The sequence below is a fragment of the Staurois parvus genome, unplaced genomic scaffold (assembly GCF_062004578.1).
Source record: "Staurois parvus isolate SC_StPar_1 unplaced genomic scaffold, SC_StPar_1.0 ptg001861l, whole genome shotgun sequence".
Classification (NCBI taxonomy): domain Eukaryota; kingdom Metazoa; phylum Chordata; class Amphibia; order Anura; family Ranidae; genus Staurois; species Staurois parvus.
In genome coordinates, this window is record NW_028319657.1 from 175104 (window position 1) to 189028 (window position 13925).

The following is a 13925-nucleotide window of genomic DNA, read 5'->3' on the forward strand; positions in this document are numbered from 1 at the left end:
TGGCATTGTGGGGGTCACCAACATAAGAGAGTGGCCATTGTCACTGACCATCTTATAATTACGAAAAAGGCCCATGCTGCAGGAGGGTGCATGAAAGGGGTTTGGAATTCACAAGTCACGTGATGTCTGAGAACCTTCTTCGTTGGAATTAGAAGATGGTCATTGTGGTCGGCCACTCTCTCTGGATGGCATTGTGGGGGTCACCAACATAAGAGAGTGGCCATTGTCACTGACCATCTTATAATTACGAAAAAGGCCCATGCTGCAGGAGGGTGCATCAAGGGGTTTGGAATTCACAAGTCACGTGATGTCTGAGAACCTTCTTCGTTGGAGTTAGAAGATGGTCATTGTGGTCGGCCACTCTCTGTGGATGGCATTGTGGGGTCACCAACATAAGAGAGTGGCCAATGTCACTGACCATCTTAGAAAATACGAAAAAGGCCCATGCTGCAGGAGGGTGCGTCAAAGTGGTTTGGAATTCAGAATCGGGAGGAGGGTGAATATGGTACCACCAGACTGCATGGAGGATAAACCGAGAAGATTTTGTGTTGGATCAATAGTAAACTCGGTTTGAAGGGAATATGAGGCTAACTCCATAATGAAAATGCAACCTGCTCCATGGTCTTCAATACTTTGAGTCACTGACCTGGAACAAATACACAGGTCAAAGAAAGAACTCCTTACCTGCCTCTTTGTTCCAGGCCAGTGACTTTGTTCCAGGCCAGTGACTTGGTATGGAAGTCGAAGGTTCAGCATGACATCTGGCTAGTGGCTTGTTTTAGGACAGCAATGGGCAAACTACGGCCCGGCGGACCTTTTAATCCGGCCCGTGGAGCATGATACTGTCAGGATGGCTGTCAGGATGTGTGTAGGCGGGGCAGCATGACGAACGTGAGGGGAGATAGGCTCCTCTCACAGTCCGCCCTGAAGACCGGAACGGAGCGGGAACAAAGCGAGAGGAACGCGCGGAGCAAAGGTAAGTAAATTGACACAGGGGGGACTTGGGGACTTAATATGGGGGATGAATTACTATAGGGGGGGTGAATTACTATAGGGGGGATGAATTACTATATGGGGGATGAATTACTATATGGGGGATGAACTACTATATGGGGGATGAATTACTATATGGGGGATTAATTACTATGGGGGATGAATTACTATGGGGGATGAATTACTATAGGGGGGATGAATTACTATGGGGGATGAATTACTATGGGGGATGAATTACTATATGGGGGATTAATTAATATGGGGGATGAATTACTATATGGGGGATTAATTACTATGGGGGATGAATTACTATATGGTGGATGAATTACTATATGGGGAATGAATTACTATATGGGGGATGAACTACTATATGGGGGATGAATTACTATATGGGGGATTAATTACTATGGGGGATGAATTACAATATGGGGGATGAATTACTATAGGGGGGATGAATTACTATGGGGGATTAATTACTATATGGGGGATTAATTACTATGGGGGATGAATTACTATATGGGGGATGAATTACTATAGGGGGGATGAATTACTATGGGGGATTAATTACTATATGGGGGATGAATTACTATGGGGGATTAATTACTATATGGGGGATTAATTACTATATGGGGGATTAATTACTATGGGGGATGAATTACTATATGGGGGATGAATTACTATGGGGGATGAATTACTATGGGGGATGAATTACTATGGGGGATGAATTACTATATGGGGGATTAATTACTATATGGGGGATGAATTACTATTGGGGATGAATTACTATGGGGGATGAATTACTATATGGGGGATGAATTACTATAATGGGGGATGAATTACTATAGGGGGGATGAATTACTATATGGGGGATGAATTACTATGGGGGATGAATTACTATATGGGGGATTAATTACTATATGGGGGATTAATTACTATATGGGGGATGAATTACTATATGGGGGATTAATTACTATATGGGGGATGAATTACTATATGGGGGATTAATTACTATGCTTACTATGGGGGAATATTACTATACTTACTATGGATGACACATACACATCATTCATCTACTCTTGGTCCGGCCCCCGGGTCCAATATATGAACCCATTGCGACCCTCAAGTCAAAAAGTTTGCCCACCCCTGTTTTAGGAGGACAGCCAATCATATCAGATTTCCTTTGAGTTTAGTAGTTATCTACAGTTTATGGACTATCCACATAGGTGAGGTGCTGCAACCCAATGTACTCTCTCCCGGGCTGTGGTATGGTACTTCACGGTGTCCATCTGTTTCCCAATAGATACTTATGAACAAAAGTCGGCAACAAAATGAAAAGCGAATTGGCTTGGCTATGAATAAAGCCTTTTCTGGACTGAAACGTGTTAGCGTGGGTCTTGCTATGGAATATTTCACTCCTCGTTTTCAATAAAGATTTTTTTTTTTTTCATTTTTGCCTTGTTGCCAACATTTGTTCACAAATTCCGTTGGACATTTTGCAAAACCTAATGATAGTTCTTTAATTTCCGGAAGCTTCCACTCTGGTTCAGTTTTGGGTGGACAGACCATTTTCCTAGTTCTCACCACCTCATTTTTCTGTATGATAGCATTGTACATAAGAGTGGTATACAACACATTGTAGAAGATATGCCATAATTTCCATTTATTGTGGAGTGCACACTGATTTGTGGGTGGAGTGCAGGTAAAGTGTCATCATTTAGTACTGGGACTTTCCATGTGATGTGATTCTGGGGGGGGGGGGGGGAGAGCGACTCAGGAATATTCCCGGAGAAATCGTCCATGGAATTCTACAATCTTTTCCAGGATGGATTTCAGTTCCTCCATAGGGTGGAGCAGAGATATCCTGAAATACACAACGAATGTGAGATGGACGACACCAAATACCAAACTGTCAAATACAGTATTTCACCCTATTTATTTATCCTAGGACACCCACACACTATAATGCTGGGAAAGGAGGATGGGGTGCAGATGGGGAGGCTCCTAGGGGGCCTCTGTGACATGTAGAACACCATCATCTCCAGGCTATATTGCCCTCTGGGGGCGGGGTCTCTATAACATCTAGAACACAGTGACTACCCCCATTTCCAGCCAATATTACTCGGGTGACCTACAGAACACAGTGACATCCCACATCACCAATTTATATTACCCCAGGAGGAAAGAGGGGGGGCTCTCTCCCATACAGAACACAATGAAACCCCCCATCCTTAGCCTATATATCCTAGGAGGGGGGCTGTATTTTATATAGGACACAGTGACACACCCATCTCCAACCTAAATTACATCAGGGGGTACTTACATATTGAACACAGTGACACCCCCAACCCTCAGCAGAAGGTAGGTTTTGCCGCATATAGAATACAGTGACACCCCATTTTCAACCTTTATTACCCCAGGGACTCTGTCACATATAAAACATAGTGAACCCACCCCCCACCCCCCATCCGTAGGCTATATTACTGACTGGGTGGTTCTGTCAGTTATAGAACACAGTGACATCCCCCATCCCCAGGTTATATCACCCAGGGTGGGAGGGGGGTTCTGTCACATATAGAACACAGTGACATCCCCCATCCCCAGGCTATATCACCCAGGGTGGGAGGGGGGTTCTGTCACATATAGAACACAGTGATACCCCCCATCCCCAGGCTATATCACCCTGGGTGGGAGGGGGGTTCTGTCACATATAGAACACAGTGACACCCCCATCCCCAGGCTATATTACCCTGGGTGGGAGGGGGGTTCTGTCACATATAGAGCACAGTGACACCCCCATCCCCAGGCTCTATCACCCCAGGTGGGAGAGGGGTTCTGTAACATATAGAACACAGTGACACCCCCCATTCCCAGACTATATCACCCAGGGTGGGAGGGGGGTTCTGTCACAAATAGAACACAGTGACAACCCCATCCCCAGGCTCTATCACCCTGGGTGGGAGGTGCATTCTGTTTCTAATAGAACACAGTGACACCCCCCATCCCCAGACTATATCACCCGGGGTGGGAGGGGGGTTCTGTCACATATAGAACACAGTGACACTCCCCATCCCCATGCTATATCACCCAGGGTGGGAGGGGGGTTCTGTCACATATAGAACACAGTGACACCCCCCATCCCTAGACTATATCACCCCGGGTGGGAAGGTGGTTCTGTCAGTTATAGAACACAGTGACACCCCCCATCCCTAGACTATATCACCCCGGGTGGGAGGGGGGTTCTGTAACATATAGAACACAGTGACACCCCCCATCCCTAGACTATATCACCCCGGGTGGGAGGGGGGTTCTGTAACATATAGAACACAGTGACACCCCCCATCCCCAGGCTATATTACCCCGGGTGGGAGGGGGGTTCTGTCACATATCGAACACAGTGACACCCCCCATCCCCAGGCTATATCACCCCGGGTGGGAGGGGGGTTCTGCCACATATAGAACACAGTGACACCCCCCATCCCCAGGCTATATCTCCCTGGGTGGGAGGGGGCATTCTGTCACATATAGAACACAGTGACACCCCCCATCCCCAGGCTATATCACCCTGGGTGGGAGGGGGCATTCTGTCACATATAGAACACAGTGACACCCCCCATCCCCAGGCTATATCACCCCGGGTGGGAGGGGGGTTCTGTAACATATAGAACACAGTGACACCCCCTATCCCCAGACTATATCACCCCGGGTGGGAGGGGGGTTCTGTAACATATAGGGCATAGTGACACCCCCATCCCCAGACTATATCACCCCGGGTGGGAGGGGGGTTCTGTCACATATCGAACACAGTGATACCCCCATCTCTAGCCTCTATTACCCCGAAGGGTAGAGGTGGGAAGGAAGCCCCACAGAGACAGTCTCAGTGCTTCTGAAAACAATAACAATTGGGATCTATTTGGTCCCCTGACAGTATTTATTGCAGGCTGTTGTACTCTGTTCTGTAGACTTTGGATTGTCACAAGACCTGAACTAAAAAGAACGCACAGGGAGACTGTCCTCTAACATCAAGGGGCACCTCCACCAATGTATATAGGGTTTCACTTGGTTTTTTTCATTTTGTTGTCATCCACAGATAAATGGAGGAGGTCAACCTTTTGTTCTGCTCTTGCTGAGAGTGTGATCTCGGATTTTCCATGTGTTCAGGTTCAATGACCAATTGGCAGCAAACGATTACATTGTATCCGATATACTGCATATTATTTATTCATATTTATTTTTATCACATTTTATAGGAAGTAAACACTCACCTAAAGTGGTATGTCCCCTTTGCTTGGCCAAAACCGGTCCCGTCCACCAAGACAATGCCGGTCTCCTCCAGGAGAAGATGACAGAAGAATTCGTCCGGTGCCTGTCCCCGTTCCTGGGAATGAACACAGCCGTCACCAGGAGCAGACTGACAACTCATGGGGCCCCTAAGCAATAGGAAATCATGAGGCCCCTGTGTCCACGCCCACACTCAAACCACACCCAAAAAGCCTATGAAAGGTACCAAGGGCATCTCATGGGGCCCCCTACTGACCCTGGGCCCTTGGGCAGTGCCCGAGTGACTAATGGTCAGTCCGCCCCTGGCCCTCACTCGTACTGCCCTGATCATGTCACTAAATCTGCTGTACCGATAATGAGACGATAGACACACCAGGTCATCCAGAGAGGCAAATTTTCAGGATAAAAGATGCCCACCTACATAAAAACGACTACTTTAAAAACCTGTGTATTATCTGCACTTGGCATAGAGTCCGATCTGCTCATCAGGCCCCTTGTCGGCAATAAAATTAAAAGGAAAAATATTTTTAAAAATTGGAAATAAAAAAATTAAAAAGAAAAACAAAAAAGTTTAAAAGCCCCCCACCCCCGTTTACACGCACATACAAACTCAACCATATGTTAGAACAGTATGCGCATAAAAACAATGGCTGCACTTTTTTTTTATCAGGTATCACCGTGCGCACAGAGAGCAATCATTCTAGGACACTGATGATCTGTAGAGGGCCACCTATAGACCATTCTGGGTAACATTTTTTTGCCATTTCATGAGCACATGCAATTTTCAGGCGTGACATGGTTACATAGTTAGTCTGGCTGAAAAAAGACAAAAGTCCATCCAGTTCAACCATTAAAAAATAAGATATCCTACACCCACAGTTGATCCAGAGGAAGGCAAAAAAACCCAGCAAAGCATGATACAGTTTGCACCTGCAGGGAAAAAATTCCTTCCTGATCCCCCGAGAGGCAATCGGATACCCACAGGTAATCTGAGAGATTCCTGAGGGGTTCATGACAGTCTTGGGGGGGTTCTAGGAGTGCTCTGAGGGTTTCAGGAGAGCCCTTTAGGATTCCAGGAGAGTCCTGGGGGGGGGGGGGGGGAAACAGTCCCTTTGGATTCCATTAGAATCCTGGGAGTTCCAGAAGAGTTTTGAAGTAATCCAGGAGACTCCCAGGGGATTCTAAAATAGATGGATTACAGGAGGGTTCTAAGGGGTTAGATGAGAGTCCCTGGGATTCCGGGCAAATTCTAGGGGGTCCCAGGAAAATTTTGAGGGATTCAGGAGAGTCCCTGGGACTCCAGGAGTTTCCTGTGGGTTTCAGGACAGTTCTAAGAGATTCAGGATATTCCTGGGAGATTCTAGGAAAGTTCTGAGGGATTTCAGGAGAGTCTTGGGGATGACAAGAGAGTTCTGTGGCATTCCAGGGTAGACCTGGGGGATTCCAGAAGATACATGAGGATTGTAAGAGAGCTCTGAGGGATTTAGGAGAATCCTGGGAGGTTTCAGGAAAGTTCTAAGGGATTTAGGAGATTCCTGGGGGATTCTAGGAGAATCCTCGGGGTTCCAAGAGTTACATAGTTGCATAGTTAGTCTGGCTGAAAAAAAGACAAAAGTCCATCCAGTTCAACCATACAAAAAAAAAAACACGTTATAATCCTACACCCACAGTTGATCCAGAGGAAGGCAAAAAAAAAAAACCCAGCAAAGCACGATCCAATTTGCTCCTGCAGGGAAAAAAATTCCTTCCTGATCCCCCGAGAGGCAATCGGATACCCACAGTTGATCTGAGAGATTCTTGAGGGGTTCATGACAGTCTTGGGGGGGTTCTAGGAGTGTTCTGAGGGTTTCAGGAGAGCCCTTTGGGATTCCAGGAGAGTCCTGGGGGGGGGTCCAAAACAGTCCCTTTGGATTCCAGGAGAATCCTGGGAGTTCCAGAAGAGTTTTGAAGTAATCCAGGAGACTCCCAGGGGATTCTAAAATAGATGGATTACAGGAGAGTTCTAAGGGGTTAGATGAGCGTCCCTGGGATTCCGGGCAAGTTCTAGGGGGTCCCAGGAGAATTTTGAGGGATTCAGGAGAGTCCCTGGGACTCCAGGAGTTTCCTGTGGGTTTCAGGAAAGTTCTAGGAGATTCAGGATATTCCTGGGAGATTCTAGGAAAGTTCTGAGGGATTTCAGGAGAGTCTTAGGGATGACAAGAGAGTTCTGTGGCATTCCAGGGTAGTTCTGGGGGATTCCAGAAGATACATGAGGATTGTAAGAGAGCTCTGAGGGATTTAGGAGAATTCTGGGGGGTGTCAGGAAAGTTCTAAGGGATTTAGGAGATTCCTGGGAGATTCTAGGAGAATCCTCGGGGTTCCAGGAGTTACATAGTTGCATAGTTAATCTGGCTGAAAAAAGACAAAAGTCCATCCAGTTCAACCATACAAAAAAAAGTTATGATCCTACACCCACAGTTGATCCAGAGGAAGGCAAAAAAAAACCCAGCAAAGCACGATCCAACTTGCTCCTGCAGGGAAAAAAATTCCTTCCTGATCCCCCGAGAGGCAATCGGATACCCACAGTTGATCTGAGAGATTCTTGAGGGGTTCATGACAGTCTTGGGGGGTTCTAGGAGTGTTCTGAGGGTTTCAGGAGATCCCTTTGGGATTCCAGGAGAGTCCTGGGGGGGGGGTCCAAAACAGTCCCTTTGGATTCCAGGAGAATCCTGGCAGTTCCAGAAAATTTTTTAAGTAATCCAGGAGACTCCCAGGGGATTCTAAAATAGATGGATTACAGGAGAGTTCTAAGGGGTTAGATGAGAGTCCCTGGGATTCCGGGCAAGTTCTAGGGGGTCCCAGGAGAATTTGGAGGGATTCAGGAGAGTCCCTGGGACTCCAGGAGGTTCCTGGGGGTTTCAGGAAAGTTCTGAGAGATTCAGGATATTCCTGGGAGATTCTAGGAAAGTTCTGAGTGATTTCAGGAGAGTCTTAGGGATGACAAGAGAGTTCTGTGGCATTCCAGGGTAGTTCTGGGGGATTCCAGAAGATACATGAGGATTGTAAGAGAGCTCTGAAGGATTTAGGAGAATCCTGGGGGTTTCAGGAAAGTTCTAAGGGATTTAGGAGATTCCTGGGGGATTCTAGGAGAATCCTCGGGGTTCCAAGAGTTACATAGTTGCATAGTTAGTTTGGCTGAAAAAAGACAAAAGTCCATCCAGTTCAACCATACAAAAAAAAAGTTATAATCCTACACCCACAGTTGATCCAGAGGAAGGCAAAAAAAAACCCAGCAAAGCACGATCCAATTTGCTCCTGCAGGGGAAAAAATTCCTTCCTGACCCCCCTGAGAGGCAATCGGATATTCCCTGGATCAACTTTCCCTATAAATGTTATATCCAGTTATATTCTGTGTATCCAAGAAAGAATCCAGGACTTTTTTTTAAAGGTATCTACTTATGGGATCTTTTATATTTTACCAGAAATCTGGGATTTTGCATGCGCTAAGATTAATTTAGGTGCTTTATTGCTTAAAATTTTGAATTGGGAGTGCAACTTTATGAATAAATATAAAAAAATTTAATTGGCGTCATTCTATTTTCTGCTTTCAGAAAATATATAGGGGTGTATTACTCATGAAACCTCACATAGGTGTTTGTCTATTGACACTGCGCATAAATTAATTCATCTGAATTTGGGTAAAATCGAGTGTTCTCAGGTTATAGTGTCTGCAGATCAAATGTCTTATTAAAAAAAAAAAAATTTAAATGGTGAAAATACCACATTATCGCCCCTAGATGGAGCTGAGGAGCATATTTATTTCCCATGATACTTAGTGCCATCTAGTGGTTGTAATGTGACATTTTCCCCCTTCACACTGTTTCTTTTTTTCAGTTTTTAACATTTGATTAGCAGAATCTCAATAGGACATTTGATTTTATTTTTTCTATATGCAGTTTCAAAGGATGAACAGCTAAGTGATTTTTTATTTATTTATTTCAGGTACTTATATAGCGCCGTCAATTTACCTATATATTGTACATTCACATCAGTCCCTAACCCTGAAGGGGCGTACAATCTTTTTTATAAATGCATCCCATAATGCTTTGGGTTTTTAGGTGCATTTTCATGGGGAAAAAAAAGCACATTTTAGTATGAGTTCTCAAAATGTAGGGGGATTTTCCCAATGTGAACACAAAAAACAAAAATAATCAGAGAATTGAACAATTCTTGACTCCATCCAATGACTTGTTTGGGCGAGGGCTCCACCCTTCACGTATCACATGACTCAGCAGATCCCCAGCGTGGAGTGCATATACTCGATAAGGAGAGGTTCTCCTTGCTGGGACTAATATTCGACCCTGGGGTGATTTTTTTTTTGGGGGGGGGGGTTGGTTAGGTTACGGACTGCCAATGTATATCACTGTGTGGTACCTTTGCCAGGCTGATGGCTCTCTCCGGGATCTCAATACGGGGAAAGGCATACAGGGCCCCCTGGATGGGGTTACAGTGGATTCCTGGGGCCCTGTTTAGTATTTCTCCTGTCAGTTGGGCCTTCTCCAGCTGAGTGCTCAGCAGATTCTGTGTCTCCTGCAGAATAAGATGGAGAAGGGAGGTAAGTAGCCTAATACGCAGCTCCCACTCACCTTCAGATCAGCTGACTTTCATGCTTTTCCCATCATTCTAGTGACCTCATTTATAAAGACTGATGAAATCTTTTGTTTTGATATATTTTATCCTATTGGCCATGTCCAATACCAACACCTAGAGGCCCTTCTTCACCTTCCCCCCATAGAAAGTGATGGATTACACCCAATTTAGGGTGGTGTTCATTATTACTGACATCACAAGGAGCCCGTTCTCCACCTTTCCTCCACAGTAAGTGATGGATTACACCCAATTTAGGGTGGTGTTCATTATCACTGACATCACCTGGAGCCTCTTCTCCAGCTTCCTCCCAAAGAAAGTGTCAGGCTCCACCCAACGGGATCTCTAGTGGTCCACGGCACGGGGTTTCCCAGGGCGCGGAGTCTAAGTCCCAGTCTGCCTTTTCACCAGGGCCCCTGATGGTGGGGATGGACTTGGTGCAAGACTGAAACCAGGTCGCGTTCCTGGGCACCCCCGGCGGCGGCAGAGGGGTCCCGCTGGGGATATGTGCCCGGGTTGAGCCTGCTGTGAAGGGGATGACAGATCCTGATCTGAGCGGGATGGATGGGATGACAGATCCCGATCCGAGCGGGATGGATGGGCAACTGTCAGGAGTGGACGAGGTCAGACTAGCCGGGTCGGAATTGTGCGGGCAGCGTGGTACAGGGGGAGTAAGCGGAGAATAGTCGGGGTCACAAGCCAGGTTCAACAGGTAGCGGGCAACGAGGTACCGAGGGTCAGGCAGGAGGATGGTCAGGGACGAGCCGGGGTCAGAGCAGGAGAAGGTAAGCATAAGTCAGAACAGGCAGAGTTTGGCAACTAGGAAGCGTACTTACAGGACTGGAACAAGACCTTGCGGCAACTTGGAGATGCACAGGCAGCTTTAAATAGGGCGCCCTGCTCTCCCATTGGTGCGGCCGCGATCGCTACTGCGCATGTGCGGCCGCCGCGATCGCCGAGGATTCTGCGCTCGCCGGCTGGGACGGATCGGCGGTCTGCGCATGCGCGCGCCGCCGAGGACCCGGGATCCCTGACAGAAAGTGATGGATTACACCCAATTTAGGTGCTGTCCATTATCACTGACATCACCTGGAGCCCATTCTCCACCTTCCCCCATAGAAAGTGATGGATTACACCCAATTTAGGGTGGTGTTCATTATCACTGACATCACTTGGAGCCTCTTCTCCACCTTCCCCCATAGAAAGTGATGGATTACACCCAATTTAGGGTGGTGTGCATTATCACTGAAGGAAGATGGTTGGACATCCATTTTTCTGGATTCTGTTTCCCAAAATGAACAACAGCAGCTCTACAAGACTTCCAGAATGGATGGAATAAATTTTTGACATGAAAATAGAAATCCCTATCATGGCCTTCATAAGTCACGTGACACATTTTCCCGACACATTTTAGAAGTTTGTTACATTAGTGCCACCTTTCAGCTACTGTAAATGCTCATTTGCAGACCCATCATTTCAGAAGTGCGGGGGCGGATGGCAGAGTCAAGCACCGCCCACTAGGAGCCTTCTGTCTTGGTGCAGTAGTGTGATCAAGGTCTCCTCTATTCCCTATACTGAGGATGTCAGCCACCAAATATTCTATATTTTATATTACATGTCCTGCTTGTGACACTCACCGCTTGGAAATTCTCATAGGAGGGGTCTCCAGGTCGCGGGGGGTCCACTAGAACCTCCAGGGAAAGCACAGCAATGACAGAAGGGATATCAAAGGATTTCAGGATATCGAAGTACCTAAACACGGCCCGCTCCACATTAACAAACTCAATGTAGCCGGTTCGGAGGCCGCACCTCGGGGGAGAGGAGAATAAGCACATATCTCAGTTGATTTGATATCAGGAACACTATATAAACATCTAATAATAACTGTCACTAGCTGTATATAAACATCTAATTATAACTGTCACTATTTGTATATAAACATCTAATAATAACTGTCACTAGCTGTATATAAACATCTAAAAATAACTGTCACTATCTGTATATAAACATCTAAGAATAACTGTCACTATCTGTATATAAACATCTAATAATAACTGTCACTATCTGTATATAAACATCTAATAATAACTGTCACTATTTGTATATAAACATCTAAAAATAACTGTCACTATCTGTATATAAACATCTAATAATAACTGTCACTATTTGTATATAAACATCTAATAATAACCGTCACTATCTGTATATAAACATCTAAGAATAACTGTCACTATCTGTATATAAACATAGAATAATAACTGTCACTATCTGTATATATACATCTAATAATAACTGTCACTATCTGCTAATAATTTTGATGCTAAAATATTAATAATAATATTTCTGATGAAAAACAGGTTTAATTCACAGAAATTCAGCAAAAAAGATATAGAGCTTTATATCAGGCAGTTCAATGTCATTGTCAAACCTCATTGGAGCAGAGCATGGGTCATTTCAAGTCACATCTGTTTTTAAAAATTATTTATTCATTTGTATGATTTGCCCCAAAGAAAATTCTTACTCCAGCACTTTCAATGCTGCTGGCTCCTGCTTATTCAGTGCTGCTTCCCTGAATGTCTGGGCTTCACAGGAAAGGGTTAACAGTCGACAGTGTAGTCTCCAGTCAGTCTGGTAGCTTGGAGAAGGGAGGGGGGGAGGAGCAGCAGGGGAGTGTCCTGCCACCCTAAGCTATATGGGGCTGTGTGTTTCTATTGATGCCTGTAGTGTAGGGAGAAACAACTGAAGTCCCAGCATGCAAAGGGTGGCTCCATAGGACACTACAAGAAAAAGGAGCCTTCCTGAAATAGGAAACCTCGGGCAGCAGCTCAATACTGAGGGTTTAATATCGCTTTATTGATCATTTTTGTAGTGTTTCTGGTCCCTCAAACACACATACAACTTGCTTTTATTGGATATATATATGTGTGTGTGTGTATGTGTGTGTGTGTGTGTATATATATATATATATATATATATACACACACACACACACTGTATGTTGAAATTATTTTTTATTAAAAATACAGGTGAAACTCAAAAAATGAGAATATGGTGCAAAAGTTCATTTATTTCAGTGCAGCAACTTGAAAGGTGAAACTAATATATGAGACTCATTACATGCAAAGCAAGATAGTTCAAGCCGTGATTTGTCATCATTGTGATGATTATGGCTTACAGCTCATGAAAACCCCAAATCCACAATCTCAGAAAATGAGAATATTGTGAAAAGGTGGAATAATCTCGGCTCAAAGTGTCCCACTCTAATCAGATCATTCAGCCATAACACCTGCAAAGGGTTCCTGAGCCTTTAAATGGTCTCTCAGTCTGGTTCAGTAGGAATCACAATCATGGGAAAGACTGCTGACCTGACACCATCACTGACACCCTCAATAAGGAGGGAAAGCCTCAAAAGGTAATTGCAAAAGAAGTTGGATGTTCCCAAAGTGCTGTATCAAAGCACATTAATAGAAAGTTATGTGGAAGGGAAAAGTGTGGAAGAAAAAGGTGCACAAGCAGCAGGGATGACCGCAGCCTGGAGAGGATTGTCAGGAAAAGGCCATTCAGAAGTGTTGGGGACTTTCACAAGGAGTGGACTGAGGCTGGAGTCAGTGCATCAAGAGCCACCACACACAGACGAATCCTGGACATGGGCTTAAAATGTCATATTCCTCTTGTCAAGAAGCTCCTGAACAACAAACAATGTCAGATGCATCTTACCTGGGCTAAAGAAAAACAGACCTGGTCTGTTGCTCAGTGGTCCAAAGTCCTCTTTTCTGATGAGAGCAACTTTTGCATCTCATTTGGAAACCAAGTACCCCGAGTATGGAGGAAGAATGGAGAGGCCCAAGGACTCCATGTATGGAGGAAGAATGGAGAGACCCAAGGACCCCGAGTATGGAGGAAGAATGGAGAGGCCCAAGGACCCCAAGTATGGAGGGAGAATGGAGAGGCCCAAGGACCCCAAGTATGGCGGAAGAATGAAGAGGCCCAAGGACCCCGAGTATGAAGGAAGAATGGAGAGGCCCAAG

The 13925-nt window shown here is 45.4% G+C and overlaps 1 protein-coding gene across 4 annotated transcripts in view; it reads right to left on the reverse strand.

Annotated features, from left to right (window-relative positions):
- Positions 1 to 2626: 2626 nt before the first annotated feature.
- The window catches only part of LOC149434012 (alanine aminotransferase 2-like), a 58389-nt gene continuing 47090 nt past the window's right edge, over positions 2627 to 13925 (reverse strand). For all 4 annotated transcript variants that reach the window (XM_089664228.1, XM_089664229.1, XM_089664230.1 and 1 more), the window contains exons 9-12: positions 11535 to 11706; positions 9685 to 9840; positions 5256 to 5368; positions 2627 to 2854 (exon numbers count right to left, since the gene is read on the reverse strand). In XM_089664228.1, coding sequence (XP_089520354.1) covers positions 2764 to 2854; positions 5256 to 5368; positions 9685 to 9840; positions 11535 to 11706 — 532 coding nt within the window. In that variant the 3' untranslated portion in view covers positions 2627 to 2763. The remainder of the gene's footprint in view (positions 2855 to 5255; positions 5369 to 9684; positions 9841 to 11534; positions 11707 to 13925) is intronic.